The 19,116-nt window shown below is 47.8% G+C and overlaps 1 protein-coding gene across 4 annotated transcripts in view; it reads left to right on the top strand.

The window, feature by feature from the left end:
- MROH7 (maestro heat like repeat family member 7) overlaps window positions 1–19,116 on the top strand; it is a 59,442-nt gene that overhangs the window by 9,911 nt on the left and 30,415 nt on the right. For 2 of the 4 annotated variants that reach the window (XR_012419788.1, XM_015435470.4), the window contains exons 2-10: window positions 6,054–6,127; window positions 9,773–9,856; window positions 11,376–11,455; window positions 11,646–11,775; window positions 13,937–14,032; window positions 14,550–14,654; window positions 14,865–15,000; window positions 18,420–18,532; window positions 18,938–19,114. Coding sequence is in view for 3 of the 4 variants with exons in the window: in XM_015435470.4 (XP_015290956.3) it covers window positions 6,054–6,127; window positions 9,773–9,856; window positions 11,376–11,455; window positions 11,646–11,775; window positions 13,937–14,032; window positions 14,550–14,654; window positions 14,865–15,000; window positions 18,420–18,532; window positions 18,938–19,114 (995 nt within the window). In the remaining variant the exon portion in view is untranslated. Of the gene's footprint in view, window positions 1–6,053; window positions 6,128–9,772; window positions 9,857–11,288; window positions 11,456–11,645; window positions 11,776–13,936; window positions 14,033–14,549; window positions 14,655–14,864; window positions 15,001–18,419; window positions 18,572–18,937; window positions 19,115–19,116 lie in introns of those variants that run through there. The other 2 variants (XM_074005944.1, XM_015435463.4) reach the window with 2 other exon arrangements.

Genomic DNA, 19,116 nt, shown 5'->3' with positions numbered 1-19,116 from the left:
AGTTTCACTCTTGTTGCCCAGGCTAGAGTGCAATGGCATGATCTGGGCTCACTGCAACCTCTGCCTCTGTGTTCAAGCAATCCTCCTGCCTTAGCCTCCTGAGTAGCTGGAATTACAGGTGTTAGTCACCACATCTGGCTAATTTTGTATTTTTAGTAGAGACAAGATTTCTGCATGTTGGTCAGGCTGGTCTTGAACTCCCGACCTCAGGTGATCCACCTGCCTCAGCCTCCCAAAGTGCCAGGATTACAAGCATGAGCCACTATGCCCGGCCATATTTACTGTTTTGACTCTGGCTTTTTTTTTTTTTTTTTTGAGAAGGAGTCTGGCTCTGTGGCCCGGGCTGGAGTGCAGTGGCCGGATCTCAGCCCACTGCAAGCTCTGCCTTCCGGGTTTACGCCATTCTCCTGCCTCAGCCTCCCGAGTAGCTGGGAACACAGACGCCCGCCACCTCGCCTGGCTAGTTTTTTGTATTTTTTAGTAGAGACGGGGTTTCACCGTGTTAGCCAGGATGGTCTCGATCTCCTGACCTCGTGATCCGCCCATCTCGGCCTCCCAAAGTGCTGGGATTACAGGCTTGAGCCACCGCGCCCGGCGACTCTGGCTTCTTTAGCTCAACATTATGTCTGTTGGATTCATCCATATTGTATATTTCAATAGTAGATTGTTTTTTGTTATTCTGTAGTATTCCATTGTATGGATATACCACAGTTTGTTTATTTATTCTGCTGCTGATGGACATTAGAATTTTTCCTATTTTTTTGATGTTATTAATAAAGTGGCTGTGAACGTTGTTGACCATGACTTTTGGTTCAGAGATACACTTATTTATCTCAGAGTAGAATTTCTGGGTCATAGTGCAGGCATATTTATAGCTTTAAGAGATACTGCCAAACAGTTTTTCGAAGGGGTAATCTTAGACTTTTTGTGCTGCCATAACAAAATGCCTGAGACTGAGTAATTTATAAACAACAGGAATTTATTTTCTCACAGTTCTGGAGACTGGAAGTCCAAGATCAAGGCAGCAGCATTTGGTGTCTGGTGAGGGCCTGCTTGCTGTATCCCTACATGGTGGAAGGTGGAAGGACAAAAAGGGGCTGAACTCTGTATGAAGCCTCTTTTATAAAGGCCTTAATCCCATTCTAGACGGTGGAGCCCTCACAATTTGACCACCTCCTAAAGTCTCTGCCTCTTAATACTATTGCATTGGAGATTAAGTTCAACATGAATTTTGAAGGGGACATAAATATTCAAACCACAGCAATGACTGAATTAATTTACGCTTCCATAAACTATGTGAGTTTCAATTGTTCCACATTCTCACCAACATTTGGCATTATCAGTTAAAAAATTTGTCGTCAGGCCGGGTGCAGTGGCTCACGCCTGTAATCTCCGCACTTTGGGAGGCCGAAGCAGGTGGATCACCTGAGGTCGGGAGTTCGAGACCAGCCTGACCAACGTGGAGAAATCCTGTCTCTACCAAAAATACAAAAAATTAGCCGGGCATGGTGGCACATGCCTGTAATCCCAGTTACTCAGGAAGATGAGGTAAGAGAATCACTTGAACCTGGGAGGTGGAGGTTGCGGTGAGCCAAGATTGTACCATTGCACTCCAGCCTGGGCAACAAAAGCGAAACTCCATCTCAAAAAAAAAAAGAAAAAAAAGAGAAAAATAAAAAATAAAAAAATAAATAGTTGTAGTCATTCTAGGGGGTTTCTGTCTAGTGATAGTTCATTGTGGTTTTAATTTGCATATCTTGATAACTACTGATGTTAAGCACTTTTTTACATGATTATTGGCAATTTGCATATCCTCTTTTGTGCAGTACCAGTTCAAATATTTTGCGCTTTTTTTTTTTTTTAATTTCAGAAGGGAACAACATGTACATTTTGCTTATTTAAAAACATTGGGGTGTCTCTTTTTCTTATTGGTTTGTGGGAATTCTTTATGTAATCTAGATATGAGTTCTTCGTTAGATACATGAATTTTGACTATTTTTTCTGAGTCTGTGGCTTGATGAAGCCTTTTATTTATCTTTAAATTAAATTAAAAAGTTTTTAAAGAAATGAGGTCTCATTCTGTTGCCCAGGCTGGAGTGGAGTGGAGTGGTACAATCATAGCTCACTGCAGACTCAAACTCCTGGGCTCAAGTGATCCTCCTGCCTCAGCCTCCCAAGCAGCTGGAATTACAGGCATGTGCCACACGCCTGGCTAATTTGTATTTTTAGTAGAGACGAGATTTCTCCGTGTTGATCAGGCTGGTTTCGAACTTCTGACCTCAGGTGATCTGCCCACCTCGGCCTCCCAAAGTGCTGGTATTACAGGTATGAGCCACCACGTCTGGCCCTGTTCACTTTTATTAACTGTGCTTAGAACAGTACTGGTCATATAGTAGGTACTTAAAAATATTATTTATTTATTTATTTATTTATTTATTTATTTATTTATTTATTTACTTTGAGACAGTGTTTCGCTCTTGTCGCCCAGGCTGGAGTGCAGTGGAGCAATCTCAGCTCACTATAACCTCTGCTTCCTGGGTTCAAGTGATTCTCCTGCCTCAGCCTCTTGAGTAGCTGGGATTACAGGCACCTGCCACCATGCCCAGCTAATTTTTGTATTTTTAGTAGAGACGGAGTTCACCACACTGGCTAGGCTGGTCTCGAACTCCTGACCTCAGGTGACCCACCTGCCTTGGCCTCCCAAAGTGCTGATATTACAGGTGTGAGCTGCCACCCTCGGCCTTAAAAATATTTTAAAAATGATTTTTAAAAACCAACCTAGGGTTGGGCATGGTGGCTCACACCTGTAATACGTAGCACTTTGAGAGGCTGAGGCAGGAATATTGCTTGAACCCAGGAGTTCACAACCAGCCTGGGCAACAAAATGAGACCCTCATCTCTACAAAAAAATTAACAATTGGCCAAATGTGATGGCATGGGCCTGTAGCGCCAACTAGTTGGGAGGCTGAGGTAGGAGGATCACTTGAGCCCAGGAGGTCGAGACTGCAGTGAGCCATGATTGCACCACTGCATTCCAGCCTGAATGACAGAGCAAGACTCTGTCTGCAAACAAAACCAAACAAAACTTAGAGAAAAGTTGAGCTGGGTGTGGTGGCTCATGCCTGTAATCCCAGCACTTTGGGAGGCCAAGGTGGGCAGATCACTTGAAGCCAGCAGTTCAAGACCAGCCTGACCAACAAGGTGAAATCCTGTCTCTACTAAAAATACAAAAATTAACCAGGCAGGGTGGCACACACCTATAAACCCAGCTTCTCAGCAGGCAGATGTGGGAGAATTACTTGAATCCGGGAGGTGGAGGTTGAAGTGAGCCGAGATCGGCACCACTGCCCTCCAGCCTGAGCAACAGAGTGAGACTCCATCTCAAAGAAAAAAAAAAGTTGAAAATGTACTATAAATTTTTTTCCTTGAATCATTTAAGAATCAGTTTCCAAATGATGCTCCATCACCCCTGAATTTCAGAGTGTACTTCTTACAAAAAAGGATAAAATATAACTATCACTATCAAGTAATTAATATTGATACACAGCTACCATGTAATCCTCAGGCCCTATTCAAAAGTCACCAATTTTCCCAGTAATGTTCTCTACAGCAAGAGGATCCAGTTCAGAACCACTCATTGTACTTTTTTTTCTAGTCTGATCTGTCTCCTGCAGTCCTCAGCCTTTCTTTGACTTTCCTGTCCTTGATATATTTGAAGATGACAGGCAAGCTATTTTTGTAGGATGTGCCTCAGTTTCAATTTGTCTGATGCTTGCTCATGATTAGATTCAGGGCATGCATTTTTGGCAGGAATAGCACAGAAGTGATGCTGGGTTTTTCTCATTGCGTCCTGTCTGGTGCCTTATAATTTTGATTTGTTCATTACTGACGCTGTTTGCTTTCATCACTTGAGTAGGATGGTTGCTGCCAAGGTTTTCTATTGTGAAGTCAATATTTACCCCTTTGTAGTGAATATCATGTGGTCAGGTACTTTGAAACTATGTGAATATCCCATTCCCATCAAACTTTCAATTTATTTATTTATTTATTAGTATTATATGGACTCAATTAGTTTATTTAATGGGCTATAATCCATTTTCTTAGTTTATTTAATGGGCTATAATACATTTTTTTTCACAATTTATTGTGATACTCAAATTTTCCTCAATTTGATCAGTGGAATTCCCTTCAAGCAAACTTTTGTAGAGACCAGCCTGGCCAACACGGCAAGACCCCCGAGCTCTTTCTTTTTTTGAGACGAAATATTGCTCTGTTGCCCAGGCTGGAATGCAGTGGCACAATCTTGGCTCACTAAACCTCTGCCTTCTGGGTTCAAGCGATTCTCCTGCCTCAGCCTCCCTAGTAGCTGTGATTATAGGTGTGCACCACTATGCCCAGCTAATTTTTGTATTTTTAGTAGAGGTGGGGTTTCACCATGTTGGCCAGGCTGGTCTCAAACTCCTGACCTCAGATGATCCACCTGCTTCAGCCTCCCAAAGTGCTGGGATTACAGGCATGAGCCACCGTGCTCGGCCCCCATCAGCTCAAAACAAATAAAACAAAAAAACAACGAATAAAGCATGCTTTTGTATTCCTTTGATATTTGACATGTCTTTATCATTCAGGTGTCTCAGGTTCATCCTGAGCTTTCCCTGTTTGAGTCCTGGAATCAAACATTTCTCCAAGGAGCCTTGTTCCTTTTAGTGGAGAATGGTGTTTAGAAGCTAAGATCTTGGTGTTCACTACAATTGGGGTATCTGTACTTCTCCATCCTCTAGCATCCTCTGGTGGTCGAGAATCTGAAGTTCCAGGTTTTCATAGGCCCCAGTGACCTTGTCCTCAGAAGGAGAAATATCCTCTCTCCTTTGGTGTTCCCCTCAACCCCCTTAAATAAAAGACTCTATTGGTCCTGCCCAGTCAAGTTTTCATCCCTGGACCAATCGCTGTGGCTGGTGGCATGGGACACTCTTAGGAGTGGAGCTTGGGTTCCAGGCCCACCCCTGTCTGAAGAGTGGGTGCTGGGTGTGTCTTGGGGAATCCAGCTTCACTTAGCTACATGGAATAGGGTGCACACAGGAAAGATGAGGCTCTTTCACCAAAAGAAAGTGAAGAGATGGGGGGCTGACAGAACGGCAGATGCCTCTCATAACAAGTAGGTGTTTAGCTATGAATTATGATAACTGCTGAAAGAAGAGATTCGGACAATGCGCGACAAGACCATATTGGCCCTTGCAGAGCCAGAGGGTAGGGGTTGCCTTTCTCAGGACTGGCAGGCAAGCCTAGGCCTGAAGGAGAGCCTTAGCGGGGCAAGGAGGTATGGCGAGCAGTGGCCCGGGTAGAGGGAACCACCATGCAAAGGCCCTGAGGGGAAATGTGCTCAGTTCTGGAAGGAAGCTGGTGTGGCCAGAGCATAGTGAGGCGGGCAAGTGGTGGGAGATAGGGCCGCAGAGGAGGGCAGGGCACAACCGACCAGGCAGGGCATTGAAGGCCTCGGCAAGGATGCTGGCTTTGTGCTCAATGAAATGCAGTGTCACTGAAAGGTTTTAGGGAGGGGGTGACATGAGCTGATGTACACTTAAAAGCTCAGTGTAGGCCAGGCGTGGTGGCTCACACCTGTAATCCCAGCACTTTGGGAGGCCGAGACGAGTGGATCACTGGAGGTCAGGAGTTCGAGACTAGCCTGGCCAACATGGTGAAACCCTGTATCTACTAAAAATACAAAAAATAGCTGGGTGTGGTAGTGGGTGCCTGTAATCCCAGCTACTTGGGAGGCTGAGGCAGGAGAATCACTTGAACCCAGAAGGTGGAGGTTGCAGTGAGCCAAGATAGTGAGCGCCATTGCACTCTAGCCTGGGCAGCAAGAGCGAGACTCCGTCTCAAAAAAAAAAAAAAAGAAAAAGAAAGAAAGAAAGAAAAAAACTCAGTGTGGCTACTGGGGTGCTGGGGTGGGGTAGGGATTGGAGGGGCCTAGAGGGGGAGGAGAGAGATAGCATGACGGCATCCTAGGTACATCACAGCTTTATCCATCTTCTCATTGAAATTGTGCCCTGTAGGAGCCTTTGATGAAGTGACCTCATGCCTGGTGAAGGTGCCAGAGAAGACAGAAGGTGGCAAAAACATGGCTCTGGTATGCCTCCTGCCCAACCCCTAGCTGACTGTCCTGGGGTACTTCCGTGCTGCCTACCCCCTCTCCCCTTCCCCCACCCAGCCCAGCAGTCTCAGCATTCCCCATGCCTTTGCCCGGCTCTCCTTTTCTCCACAACGTTCATTGCTGTCTGATGTGCCATATGCTTTGTTTATTCATCTTCTTTCTTGTTCATCTGCCCCACAAGGATATATCCTCCATTACTCGGGCATTTTTGTCTGTTATTCACAGCTATAACTTCAGCATCTAGAACAGTGCCTGGCACATAATAGATGCTCAATAAAATATTTTTAAACAATTGAATGAATTGTGGGAGGGGCTCTGAAAGGGGCAGAAAGTCTAGAAGTGGCCTTTTTTCAGGACAGTCAGGCCCAACCCAGGTCTGGGCCATGCAGCAGGCCTAGGAGGCCCAAGAAGACCAGTCCAGCAGGTGAGGCACACTTGCATTTGCAGGACTTGGCAAGGGCCAGTGGGGAAGACTAGACAAGCTGGTGGACGTGAGTGTGACACAGGGAGTGTGGACAAGCGTGCTTGGTGGACAGAATGTGAAGGAGGTGGGGTATCCATCCAGGCCCAGACATGCAGGAGGCAGGCCCTGCCTCCAGGCTGCTTCAGGGCCAAGCTTCAGTCCTTGGGGCAGTGCAGGGTGGGGATGAGGAGAGGTGACTGGACTAAGAGGAAGCCCTGCATTTGGGGAGCATTTATCCTCATCCCATGGTGTCCTTCTAGTTGTCCACTGTGTTCCTGCCACGCTGGCCTTTTTCTGTTTCTCACACACGCCAAACTCATTCCTGTCCCAGGGCCTTTGCACATGTTTCTGCCAGGAAAGTTCTATAAAATGAGCACAACAAAGCTGAAGTGAGGCCCATGCCAGGTGATATGTACAGCAGCTACCATGGCGCCTGCAAAAAGAAGACTTTTTATTGCTGTCACAGGGGCCAAGGGAAAACGTCCCCTTCATCCTCTGAAGGTTTGCTGAAAAAAAAATCAACTAACAAAGGCAGATCAATTGGAGAAAATGTACATGCATTTATTAATGAGTACACGGAGAGAAGCACAGAGTGATTACCTGCCCCCAGTGAGGGCCCAGAAGCTTATATACCATTTTGAGGTTACAGAAAAATGGGGGCTTGGATCCTGGCAAAACAGGTTATAGGAGGCAGGAGAAGAGAATTTTTTTTTTTTTTTTTTTTTGAGGCAGGGTCTCACTCTGTCACTCGGGCTGGAGTGTAGTGATGCGATCTTGGCTTGCTGCAGCCTCAACTTCCCAGGCTTAAGCGATCCTCCCATGTCAGCCTCCTGAGTAGCTGGGATTATAGGCATGAGCCACTGTGCCTGGCCCTGGACTTTTTTTTTTTTTTTTTTTTTTGATGTTTTGCCTAGAGGTGAGGTCTTATTATGTTGCTCAGGCTGGTCTTGAACTCCTGAGCTCAAGCCATCTTCCTACCTCAGCCTTCCAAAGTGCTGTAATTATAGCTGTGAGCCACCACACCCAGCAAGAGAAGAGGAATTCTGTTGAGGAGCAATAAGGGATTAGTAGCAAGAATTAATGGATCAGGAACAGAGATTATTTTGTGAAAGGGTCTGTTCAGATGTGGTTACATTCTTGGTCTTACAGGGAAGGGAAGGAACAACAGTTGATCTCCTTGGTAGATCTGGATCTTAGGCAGATCAAGGAACTTCAACTTCATCTCATACTTTGGGAGACATCAGAGAGACCTGGAAGCTTATTCAATTCAGCATGTCCAAACACCATATTGTGGGGTATGGGTTTCTGAGCCTCAATATTGTCATTCAACACATTTCATTGAGCCTCTACTATGTGCCAGGCACTGTTTTAGGCACTAGGGATACAACAGTGATGTGATCTGACATTCTAGTTTGGGGAGACAGACAGGACTTCCCCCTAGTTCTCTGCATAGCTAGTTCTTTCTTGTCATTTAGGACTCAGCCCAGGTGTTAACTCCTCTGAGTGGTCTTCTCTGACCATTTGGATTAAATTAGCCATCGCTCTATCATCACTCTTACCGTTTAAGTTACCTATTGCTGTTTAACAAACCACCCCAGAATTTAGTGGTTTAAAAGTTCACTCTGGGATAGGGATGGTGGCTCACACCAGTAATCCCAGTACTTTGGGAGGCTGAGGTGGGAGGATCACTTGAGGCTGGAAGTTTGAGACCAACCTGGGCAACATCGTGAGACCCAGTGTCTACGATTTTTTTTTTTTTTTTTAAGTTGGAGTTTTCGCTCTTGTTGCCCAGGCTGGAGTGCAATGGTATGATCTCGGCTCACTGCAACTTCTGCCTCCCGGGTTCAAGCAATTCTCCTGTCTCAGCCTCCCAAGTAGCTGGGATTACAGGCACATGCCCCCATGCCTGGCTAATTTTTGTATTTTTAGTAGAGACAGGGTTTCATCATATTGGTCGGGCTGGTCTTGAACTCCTGACCTCAGGTGATCTGCCCACTTCAGCCTCCCAAATTGCTGTGATTACAGACGTGAGCCACTATGCCCAGCTACAAAAATTTACAAAGTAAAAAAAAAAAAAAAAAAAAAAAAAATTAGCTGGGCATGGTGGCCCAGTAGTCCTACGTAGTCCATGTAGTCCTAGCTACTCAGAAGGCTAAGACCAAAAAATTGCTTGAGCCCAGGAATTTGAAATCGTAGTGAGCTGTGACTGCATCACTGCATCTCAGCCTGGGTGCTGGGGGCATTAGAATTGGAGAGGCCCGATTTCTCATGATTCTGAAGTTTGACTGGGCTTAGCTAGGTGGTTCTTCTGCTCCACAGTGTAGACTGATATTACTCAGTGGGACTGGAATATTCAAGATGACCCCCTCATTTTCCAGGGCCTCTCTTCACATGGTCTGTAATCATTCTGTCTTCTAGCTTGGGCTTCCTTGCAGCACAGTGGCTGGGTTCCAGAGGGAAAAAGTGGAAGCTTCCAGTTTCCTTAAGGACTAGTCCAGGAACTGGCCCAGCGTCACTTCCACATTACTCTACTGGTCAAAGCAAGTTATAAAATGAGCCAAGATTCAAGAGAAATCTGTGTTTTGGATAGGAGGAGCAGAAAAGAACTTGCAGCCATTTTCAATGTGCTACACTCCGCATCAAATTAACCTGTCTTTTCTTCTTTACTATATGAAGTTAGTTTTCTTATTTCATGGTCATTGTTTATTTTCCTTCTTCTCCCTTAAGATGATGAGAATGGAGAGATTAGTTGGATATTAGTTAATGTGTTCTCTCTCTCAGGTAGCAGAATGCCTCAATCTGACTTGTATGTACTGGAAGACCCATATGAAGCGTTACTAATGGTGCAATTTCAGGTTGAGGGATTGGGGCCCTTTCTGTCCCCTCCTTAGTTGACTGGAGAAGGGGCAGTACTTTGCAGTCCCTCATATCTGGTCCTCTTCCAAATGCTGGCATTCAGGATTAACTCCTCCAATCCCTCAATATTCTCCAATCTTTACCCCACTCCAAGTTCCCCTTGTGGGAACCTCTCATTTCTCTTGCGCCAATTCTGGCTTGCCTGCAGGTGTCGGGTGGTTAACAGTGCTGTATGGGCAACCCCTGAGGACTGGGCTTGGTGGGGCTCTCACTCCGAGGTTTTGCCCTCTGCTGTCCCCTAGGTTGAGAATGTCACCACCCTTCAGAAGAGCCAGGATCTGTTGGAGGCAGAAAGAGAAAAGAAGACCATGATAAAGAAGATGATGGTGGGGGAGCCACGGGCGGGTCTGCGGCATTGGGGTGGGAGGCAGCAGAATTCCTGAGTCCACCCACTGATGAGACTGCAGGGGTGGGAGGCTGAGGTGGGAAGAGGACAGGATGAGGAGGCAGGACACCGGGAATTGAGTCTCAGCTCCACTTCGAACTGCCTCCCACCTACACGGAGGGAGCTCAGGCAAGTTCTGAGCCTCACTCTTCTCATCTCACAGATGGGTGTGATAATACCTGTGCCATTGGCTTGTTGGGAGGACACAACCCAATGCTTAGTCTACAGTAAAGCCTTGCACACCCAGAAGCAGTTCTTATTACTTAATACATTCTTTTCCCAGCCATTCCTTCTGGTAGGCAACTTTAGACAGTTTCCTCATCATTTTGATAAATACAGCCACTCCACCAGAATGGATTGGGCAGGAATAACCACTGAAGCTGTGTACTTCACAGAGACAACCAAAAAAGTCTTTGCTTTTTTTAAAAGTCCTTGCTTTCATTAATTGAGCATCTGCTGTGTGTAGGTGCTAGATCAAAATGAGAAACAATTAGAAGGACATCCTTTATTTTGAGACAGGGTCATGCTCTGTCACCCAGGCTGGAGTGCAGTGGCGCCATCATGGCTTACTGCAGCATCAACCTCCTGGGCTTACGGGATCCTCCCGCCTTAGCCTCTGGAGATTTGGGACCACAGGTGTGTGCCACCATATCCAACTAATTTTTTATCTTAAAGAAATGGACATTTGGCCAAGTGTGGTGGCTCACGTCTGTCATCCCAGCACTTTGGGAGGCCGAGGCAGGCAGATCCCTTGAGGTCAGGAGTTCGAGACCAGTCTGACCAAAATGGTGAAACCCCATCTCTACTAAAAATACAAAAAAAGCTTAGCTGGGGATGGTGGCATGTGTCTGTGGTCCCAGCTACTCAGAAGGCTGAGGCGGGAGAATTGCTTGAGCTAGGGGGGCAGAGGTTGCAGTGAGCCCAGACTGTGCCACTGCACTCCAACCTGGGCAACAAAGCAAGACTTCGTCTCAAAAAAAAAAAAAAAAAAAAAAAAAGAGAGAGTTCGAGATGAACCTGGCCAACATCATAAGACCCCATCTCTAAAAAGAAAAAGCAAAAAAAAATTTAAAGGAATGCAACTGGGCGGTTTTCAAGGGCCACACATGGTGGTTTTTGCTTTGGGCCAGTTCCATGGTTTGAATATGCCTCCTGGAGGCCAGGCATGGTGGCTCATGTCTTTAATTCCAGCATTTTGGGAGGCCAAGGCAGGAGGATGGCTTGAGCTCAGGAGTTTGAGACCAGCCTGAGCAACACAGCAAGACTCTGTCTCTAAAAAAAATAAAAATACTTAGCCAAGTGTGGTGGCATGAGCTTATAGTCCCAGTTACTTGGGCAGCTGAGGCGGGAGGAGCACTTGAGGGGCTGCTGTGACCTGCTCCTTGTGAGGGGGGCAGCCTTGGCCCTGGCGGCCTGCAGTAGCCCTGTCCTCATCAGCCCTTCTGTGGCCCCCTGTCCAGAGGCAGATCCAGGAGGAGCCACTGGATTCTCTCTCAAGCTCCGTCCGCAAGCAGGCCATGGAGATCCTGACCCAGCTGAGGTGTCCATGGCCCTCTCCCTGTCCCCACAACCCCTCTCCTCTCTTCCTCCACTTCTGCCTCCCTCCGTCTCTCCACTGTACCCTCCGCCAACCCGCCTCCACCTTGCCCAGTCCCTGCTTCTCAGCTCAGCTCCCGTCTTTAGCCGTAGGGCCCCTTTCTCACTCCCTTTGTTTTCTGCCTCTTCTCCAGCCACGCCCAGCCCACCCTGGGCGTGCGGGAGAGGTCGGAGCTGATGAACATGTGTGTGCAGAGTGTGTTCTCCCTGCCCTCCGTGCAGGCCATGCAGGAGAAGGATGAGGCCAAGGCTGAGACCATCCAGGTGAGACAGGCCTTCCCAGCAGGGCCTCAGGGCTGGCCCAAGTTCTGGGAGGAGATCTGGAGCTGCATCCTCCAGCTCATTGGTCTGTGGCCTTGGGCAATTCAACTCACTTCTGTTGGTCTGAGTAGGTACTTGATAAATGGTGAATGGATGAATCATTCAAATAAAGACACCTGGCTGGGCGCGGTGGCTCACGCCTGTAATCCCAGCACTTTGGGAGGCTGAAGTGGGTGGATCACGAGGTCAGGAGATGCAGACCATCCTGGATAACACGGTGAATCCCTGTCTCTATTAAAAAAAAAAAATTAGCCGGGCATGGTGGCGGGCGCCTGTAGGCCCAGCTACTCAGGAGGCTGAGGCAGGAGAATGGCTGGAACCCAGGAGGCAGAGCCTGCAGTGAGCAGAGATGGTGCCACTGCAATCCAGCCTGGATGACAGAGTGAGACTCCATCTCAAAACAAAACAAAACAAAACAACACCCATCCTGTCCACTTCTGGGCCCTGCCCTATGGGAGGGATGTGGGCAGATGATGGCATGGCCAAGGGAAGCGGCCAGGATTGGGAGGGGCAGGGCTGAGGCCTAGGCTATAACGAAGACAGACTGGGGGAACTGGGGCTGAGGCCTGGAGAAACAGAACCTCTGGAGGCTCACGCGAGCATCTTCAAACCTCTCCAGGCGTTCCTGGGAGGAGGAGTGGAGGTGACCCTCAGGGTAGGATGAGGGGTAGAGAGGGTCAGTGGGGAAGGTTAAGGCAAAGGGTTTCAGCCCAGCTTGCAGCACATTCATTCATCACTTCATTTAGCAAATAGTAACTCAGTACCTACTCCATGCTGAACTCAGCACAGGAACCTTACAGCCGAGGTAAGCGTGGGGGAGATGGATGGTATCAAATAAATAAATACGAATAAATGCAAAATTACACCAATCATAAATCCTGCAAGCCGGAAGAACTTGGTGCTATAAAGAGCCTGTAATGGTGGGGTGGGCGGTGGGGGAGGGGAAGGCCTAGATAAGGGTCAGGGGTTGTGATTGTGAAGCTGTGAAGTTAATAAAGAACTAATTAGCTGCAGAGGGTGGCAGAAGGAAGAGCATTTCAGGCAGAGAATGACAAAGTGGCAGTGTGACTGGAACCCAGAGGGTTAGGCGAGAGTTCTGGGAAGTGAGGCTGGAGAACCAGGGTCCCGGAGGTGGTGCCCTTGTAGAAGACTGGGGTGGAGCGGGTGAATGAAAAAAGCAGGCAGCCCTTTTGTAGTACCAGATTTAGCCAGCAGAGGACAGTGCTGCATAGTAATCTGCAGAGATGGGCGAGAAGGAGGAGGTAGGTAGGTGGTGAGCCAGGCTTTCTTGGTGGTTATGGTATATCCCCAAGGACCACTGGCTTCACGGTGTGTGCAGACTCAGGAAGTTGGACAATAACAACCTAGGAGGCACACTTAGGGAGCTGGCAGGAGGAGGGGAGGCAAAAAAGAGAGGGTCTTCTCAGAGTAACTCAAACCCACTGCCCAGCCTTGTGTACATGTAATGCCCGTACCCATAAGACAATTCCAGGATGGTGGTGTGGTTAAGGAATGAGAAACCTGGTCAGGGGAGAGATGGCTTCCTTAAGGGGCAACTTGGAAAATCTATTTGGGTCTAGGAGAAGCAATTCCAAAAAGAATCAGAGCATTTCCCTAGAGATGATGAAAGTAAGATTGGCTCTTTCATTGATCCAGCTCTTGCAGTTCCAGAGCATTTTCCCATCCATCCTCTCATTTGCTCCTCATGACTTGAAACTTCTTGTTCTGTGATCTTGGACAAGTGTCCCTGTCCCTTCATTTGTAAAATGAGAGAAACAATTTGTGGACAAGGTGATATGGTTGTGCAAATCACCAGGTCCACGGTCCACGGTAGATTCTCAGTGTATGCTGGATCTCCGCTTCCTCCGTCTTTAAGGAGAAAGTGCAGAGATAATAATTAGCAATTGTTGATAAGGAAACTGTAATCCATGAGGGGAAGTAATTTGCCCAACATTACACATCAAGTTAGTCTCAGAGGTGGGACCAGAAAGCAGCTCTCCTGGGTCCAAATTCCCCCTCCTCCCCTGACCCACACCAGGGGATGCCTGGGGCTGATGTCTACTCCAGAGGTGCCCTAGTGGCTTGGTCCTCCTCCTGTCCACAGACTCTTTACCATCAGACCCTGGAGGCCCTGCAGACACTGCTCAAAGCCCTCTTTATCGAGGACCCCACTCCTGCTGGGCTGAAGAGCATCTTGCAGGTGCGGCGGAGATGGGAGGGGCAAGGAAGGGAGGGGGGGAAGGGTGGAGGGAAGAGAGAAATTGGCTCAGGAGCAGTGGAGGCCAGACCCAGGAGTGATTTGGCTTTAGGATGTCATCTTGTGTGAGTGTTCTGCCTCTCTGTCTGTCTCACAGGCCCTGTCCCAGACTCCTGCCTCTCCCCACTCTCTCCCCATCCTCCCACTCTCTAAATGGCTGCCCATGGTTATAGCTGCTACCATATCTGTGCTCTTTCCATGCTTGTCCCTGCATCTCTCTTCTGTCTTCATGACTCTTCATCTTTCATCTCTCTCCTCATTGACTTCCTTCTTCCCTATAGTCTGTCGGTCCTATTCTGAACTCCATCTCTCCCTAAACCCCAAGAAGAGGAAGAGGGCTGTGGTGACCTTTATGCCCTCTCTGGAAGCTTCCTGCTGATGGGTGAAGGCTGGCCTGTCCACCCAGCAGCAGGGGCTGGCATCTAACCTGTAGTTCTGAGTCTGTCTTTTGATCCCACAGGCCCTGGGGCCTTGGATGAACTCTGGGAAGGCCCATGAGCGAGCACGGGCTGTGAACAGCCATGTCTCTGTGTTGAACTACATGCTTCTGACTCTGCCTTTCTTTGTGAGTGGCCCCTGGGAGGGGTAGAGACTCTTAGGGAGAATCTTCCCACTTCTGAAGGAGCCTGTGCCTCTGTTCAGGGATTCCCAGGTGGCTCTTGCCATCTTCAGAGGGCTCTGTTTTCTGGGCCAGACTATCCACCTGTGTTCACCATTTAATGTATAGCATTGTTGAACCTATAACACTCAATCCCTAAGATTGCAATACAAACAGATGCCCTTGGGGTTCCCGGCGCTGGGGCTTCTGCTGGGGAGACTCATCCTTCGCATTGGGGATCCTGATGAGGAGATTGGCCGGGAGGCTCTGGACGGCATCATCATCCTCTACACTATCCTGGAGCTCCAAAAACGTAAGCCTTATTGCTTCTGAAGGAAGTCTTCTGAGTTGTTGCTCAGTCTGGATTCAATAAAGAATCAGCTGGAGCCTTGGCATGAAGACCCTGGTGGGAGATGGGGGAAACCAGCACAGGGTCAGATGGGGACTTTGGAAACTGGTGTGAAGCCCAAGACCCCATAGAACAAGGGGACAAAGACTACAAACAAAACTATTTTGATTTAAGCAGTCTTGCTTTTTCTCACCCTTCCAAGCTTAGTTTGTGACTATCATTTTCATTTTCCCTTAATACTAGGTATACCTAAGCATAGTTCCCCTAACACCTTGTTTTCCTGTCTGTTTTCCCCACTAGAGACTATAATCCTATGAGGGAAGGGCAGGGCTGTATCTTGGTTAGCCCTGTATTCCCCAGAGCCATCTCTGGGCTTGGCACATGGTGGGTGCTCAGTGAATATCTATTGAATGAATGAACAAAGAACAGCTTCTATCTTAGAATCCAGAGCAGCTAAAGCTTGTAGTTGAGAGAACTTTCCTTGATTCAGCTTCAGGGAGCAGTTAGTGATGTGGTATGGGCTGATACAGGTATCCAGAGGCACTGTACCTAGAGGTGCACAGTATCAGCTGTCACTTGCCTCCTTCCTTTCTCCATCACCCTAGCTCTGCCCTAAACCAGGGGACCTTGGTATATGGTTTAAACTCTCCTGGCTCTGGGGGTAGAGTGACCTGTGCGTAAGAGCTGGTTCTGTCCCTGCTTAGTGGTATGACCTCAGGCAAGCGCTTTGTATAGGCCTAGATTTCCTCATCTGTGAAAAGGGTGCACTCAGATATAGTTCATAATTCATGCTTTTTTTTTTTTTTTTTTTGACAGAGTCTGGCTCTGTTACCTAGGCTGGAGTGCAGTGGCACAATCTTGGCTCACTGCAATCTCTGCCTCCTGGGCTCAAATGATTCTCCTGCCTCAGCCTCCCTAGTAGCTGGGATTACAGGCACACATCACCACACCCAGCTAATTTTTGTAATTTTAGTAGAGACAGGATTTCACCATGCCAGGCCAGTCTTGAACTCCTGACCTCAAGTGACCTGTCTTCCTCGGCCTCCCGAAGTGCTGGAATTATAGGTGGGAGCCACCGCACCTAGCCTAAATTCATGCTTTTTGAAAGATTAAGTGAGATCTTTTGTAAGAGCGTATGTAAAGGTACTAGCTCAGTGCCACACATTATAGGCACTTGTCATATAGTTCACCTTTTCCTGTCCCTTCAGGCTTTTGGGCTTTATCTGGTATCCTCACTCTTCTTGATCTCTAGCATTTGGGACAAAGATTTGGTTGCTGGGAGATTTACCCTGTTGACCAGGAGCCACTCACATCTCTGGAGGGTGGGTGAAGGTGGTATAAACCATGTTAATAACCGGCTTTAGGGGAAGGAATAGGAGCCTCTGTGAGTCTATTCTGGCTCGGGAGGCTGCCTTTTTTTTTTTTTTTTTTTTTTTTTGAGATAGAGTCTTGTTCTGTTGCCCAGGCTAGAGTGCGGTGGCATGATCTCACTGCAGCCTCAATCTTTCAGGCTCAAGCAATCTTCCCACCTCAGCCTCCTGAGTAACTGGGACTACAGGAGCCCGCTATCGTGCTTGGCTACATTTTTTTTGTATTTTTGGTAGAGATAGGGTTTCGCCATGTTGCCCAGGCTGGTCTTGAACTTCTGGGCTCAAGTGATCCACTTGCCTCAACCTCCCAAAGCGCTGGGATTACAAGTATGCAACACTGCACCCTGCAGTGCGGTGGCTCACTTTGTGTATTTCCAGCACTTTGGGAGGCCGAGGCAAGTGGATCAGCTGAGGTCAGGAGTTCAAGACCAGCCTGGTCAACAAGGTGATACCCTGTGTCTACTAAAAATACAAAAATAAACCAGGTGTGATGGCGCACACCTGTAGTCCCCACTACTTTGGAGGCTGAGGCAGGAGAATCGCTTGAACCCGGCAGGCAGAGGTTGCAGTGAGCCAAGATCACACCACTGCACTCCAGCCTGGGTGACAGAGCGAGACTGTGTCTCAAAACAAACAAACAAAAAACAAAACAAAACAAAAAAAACAAAAAAGCAACAACAAAAAACCAAAACCAAAAACAAGCAAACAAACAAAAACTCCCGAAGTGCTGGGACTATAGGCGTGAGCCACTGCACACGGCCACTCTCAGGATTTAATCTCAATGAGTGAAGTGGTCTGTCCAGGCCCCCTGACTGTAGGAAGCAGCACGGCTGGGATTTGAACCTGAGTCTGCCTGACTCCAGGTCTTAAGCTCGACTCCAGGTCTTTGGCTCCTCTCCTTTACAAACAGCACACACACTTGGTCCATGTGATCACTCTGCCTCAGTGGCCCTTTCTTGTGCCCAAGTCCTGTATTTCTTGAGGGGATCGCAAGCTGGGCTGCAATAAGGGCTCAGAAAGTGCACCTGAAATGTGTTCTCTTCAACTGAAAATATGAAGCCGCTATGTGCCGGGTACTATCATAGGATATGGGGACACAGGAGTGGGGAAAAGAGATTAAATAATCCTTCTTTGGTGAGAGTACCTTCTTGTTGTCGGGAGATAGACAGTGAACAAAATAAACAAGTAAAACATATAGCAAGTCAGATGATGATAAAAACTAAAGAAAAGTAGATAAGGATTGGTACTACCAGGGGTAGGGGATAATTTAAAAGAGGTATTGCTGCACGTCCACCAGAATGGCATAAATGAAACAGACAGACAATGACATGTGCTGCCAAGAGGTGGAGCAATGGGAACTCTCGTGCGCTGCTGGTGGGGTACGGTTGATTTCCCATCATAGAAAACTGTTTGGCAATATCTCCTGTAGCTGAATCTATGCTTAGACTACGACCCAACAATCCACTCCTAGGTATCCAACTAACAACTGTGTAGATATACTCACCAAAAGACACACTAGAATGTTCTTAGCAGCACGACGCTTAGTAGCTGGCAATAACCCAAATGTCCATCAATAATAGAACTGATAACTAATCATAGTCTTTCATACTGTGGGAAATTATACAGCACTGAGAATGAATGAAAGAACTAATGCTGGTGCAACTATGTGGATGAATCTTATCCGTATAACGTTGAGTGGAAGGAGACAGACATCAAGAATAACACGTGTCCATTTATATCAAGTTCAAAAGCAAAGACATCTCTCTAGGGGTTGAGAAATTAGAATAGTATTTAGCCAGGGTCAGGGAGAGGGCTAATGATCGAAAGGAGTGCACAAGAGGGGCTTCTGGGGTGCTGATCAGGTTCTGCTTCTTGACCTGGGGGCGGCTACAATGGTGTGTTCACTATGTGAAAATGTATCAAGCTGGTTCCTTATGATGTAGGGACTTCCTACATGTATGTTTAACAAAACTAGGGAGATCTGGCCTCACTGAAAAGGTTCTCTTCTTGCAGGAGCCAGAGATAAGGAAGAGACCAACAAGAAGGAGCTATATGAGAGCAACAAGCATTTCCTGGGGCCCTACAACCCTGTGAGCCCGTGCCAGAACATCCTGCGGGTGATCGCGGTGACTGCCTGGTGCCCATCCAGCAGCAGAGGGTGGGGGGTGAGGAGGGGCAGCACCACCTGGCCCCAAAGCCTTCTTCCCTTCCAGCTTTCCAGGCTTTGTAGGACGCCTTCCCAGCCACCCACATCTGTCCTGAGTGCCCTCCTCCTCCGGTCTGTGCCACAATGCATGGACTTCCTTTTCCCTTACGCATGTCACCCTGTGCTGGGTGCAGGACGTGTTGCTCCTACATTTGTAGCTCCTTCCCTAAAGGTTCAACACTTATCTGTTAACTGAATATTCCTGGCCCTCCCTGCTGACCTCTGCATGTGGGTGTCAGGCAGTGTTTGTGCCTCTGTGCACAAAGCTCGAAGCTCAAAGCTTGGTCTACCCATCAGTGTCATGAACTCAGCACTTTTGTTTCAGGAATTTGGAGACTTCCTGGGACCCCAGCAGATAAAGGACCTGTTGCTGGCAGCCCTGGAAGGGTTGAAAGGCAGCTCAGAGGCTCCAGGGAAGGACTCCAGGGAGATGATGCAGCTGGCCTCGGAGGTCATGCTCAGCTCGGTGCTAGAGTGGTACCGCCACAGGGCACTGGAGGTGGT

The sequence above is a fragment of the Macaca fascicularis genome, chromosome 1 (genome assembly GCF_037993035.2).
Source record: "Macaca fascicularis isolate 582-1 chromosome 1, T2T-MFA8v1.1".
Taxonomy (NCBI): Eukaryota; Metazoa; Chordata; class Mammalia; order Primates; family Cercopithecidae; genus Macaca; species Macaca fascicularis.
This window is presented reverse-complemented; position numbering and strand designations above follow the sequence as displayed.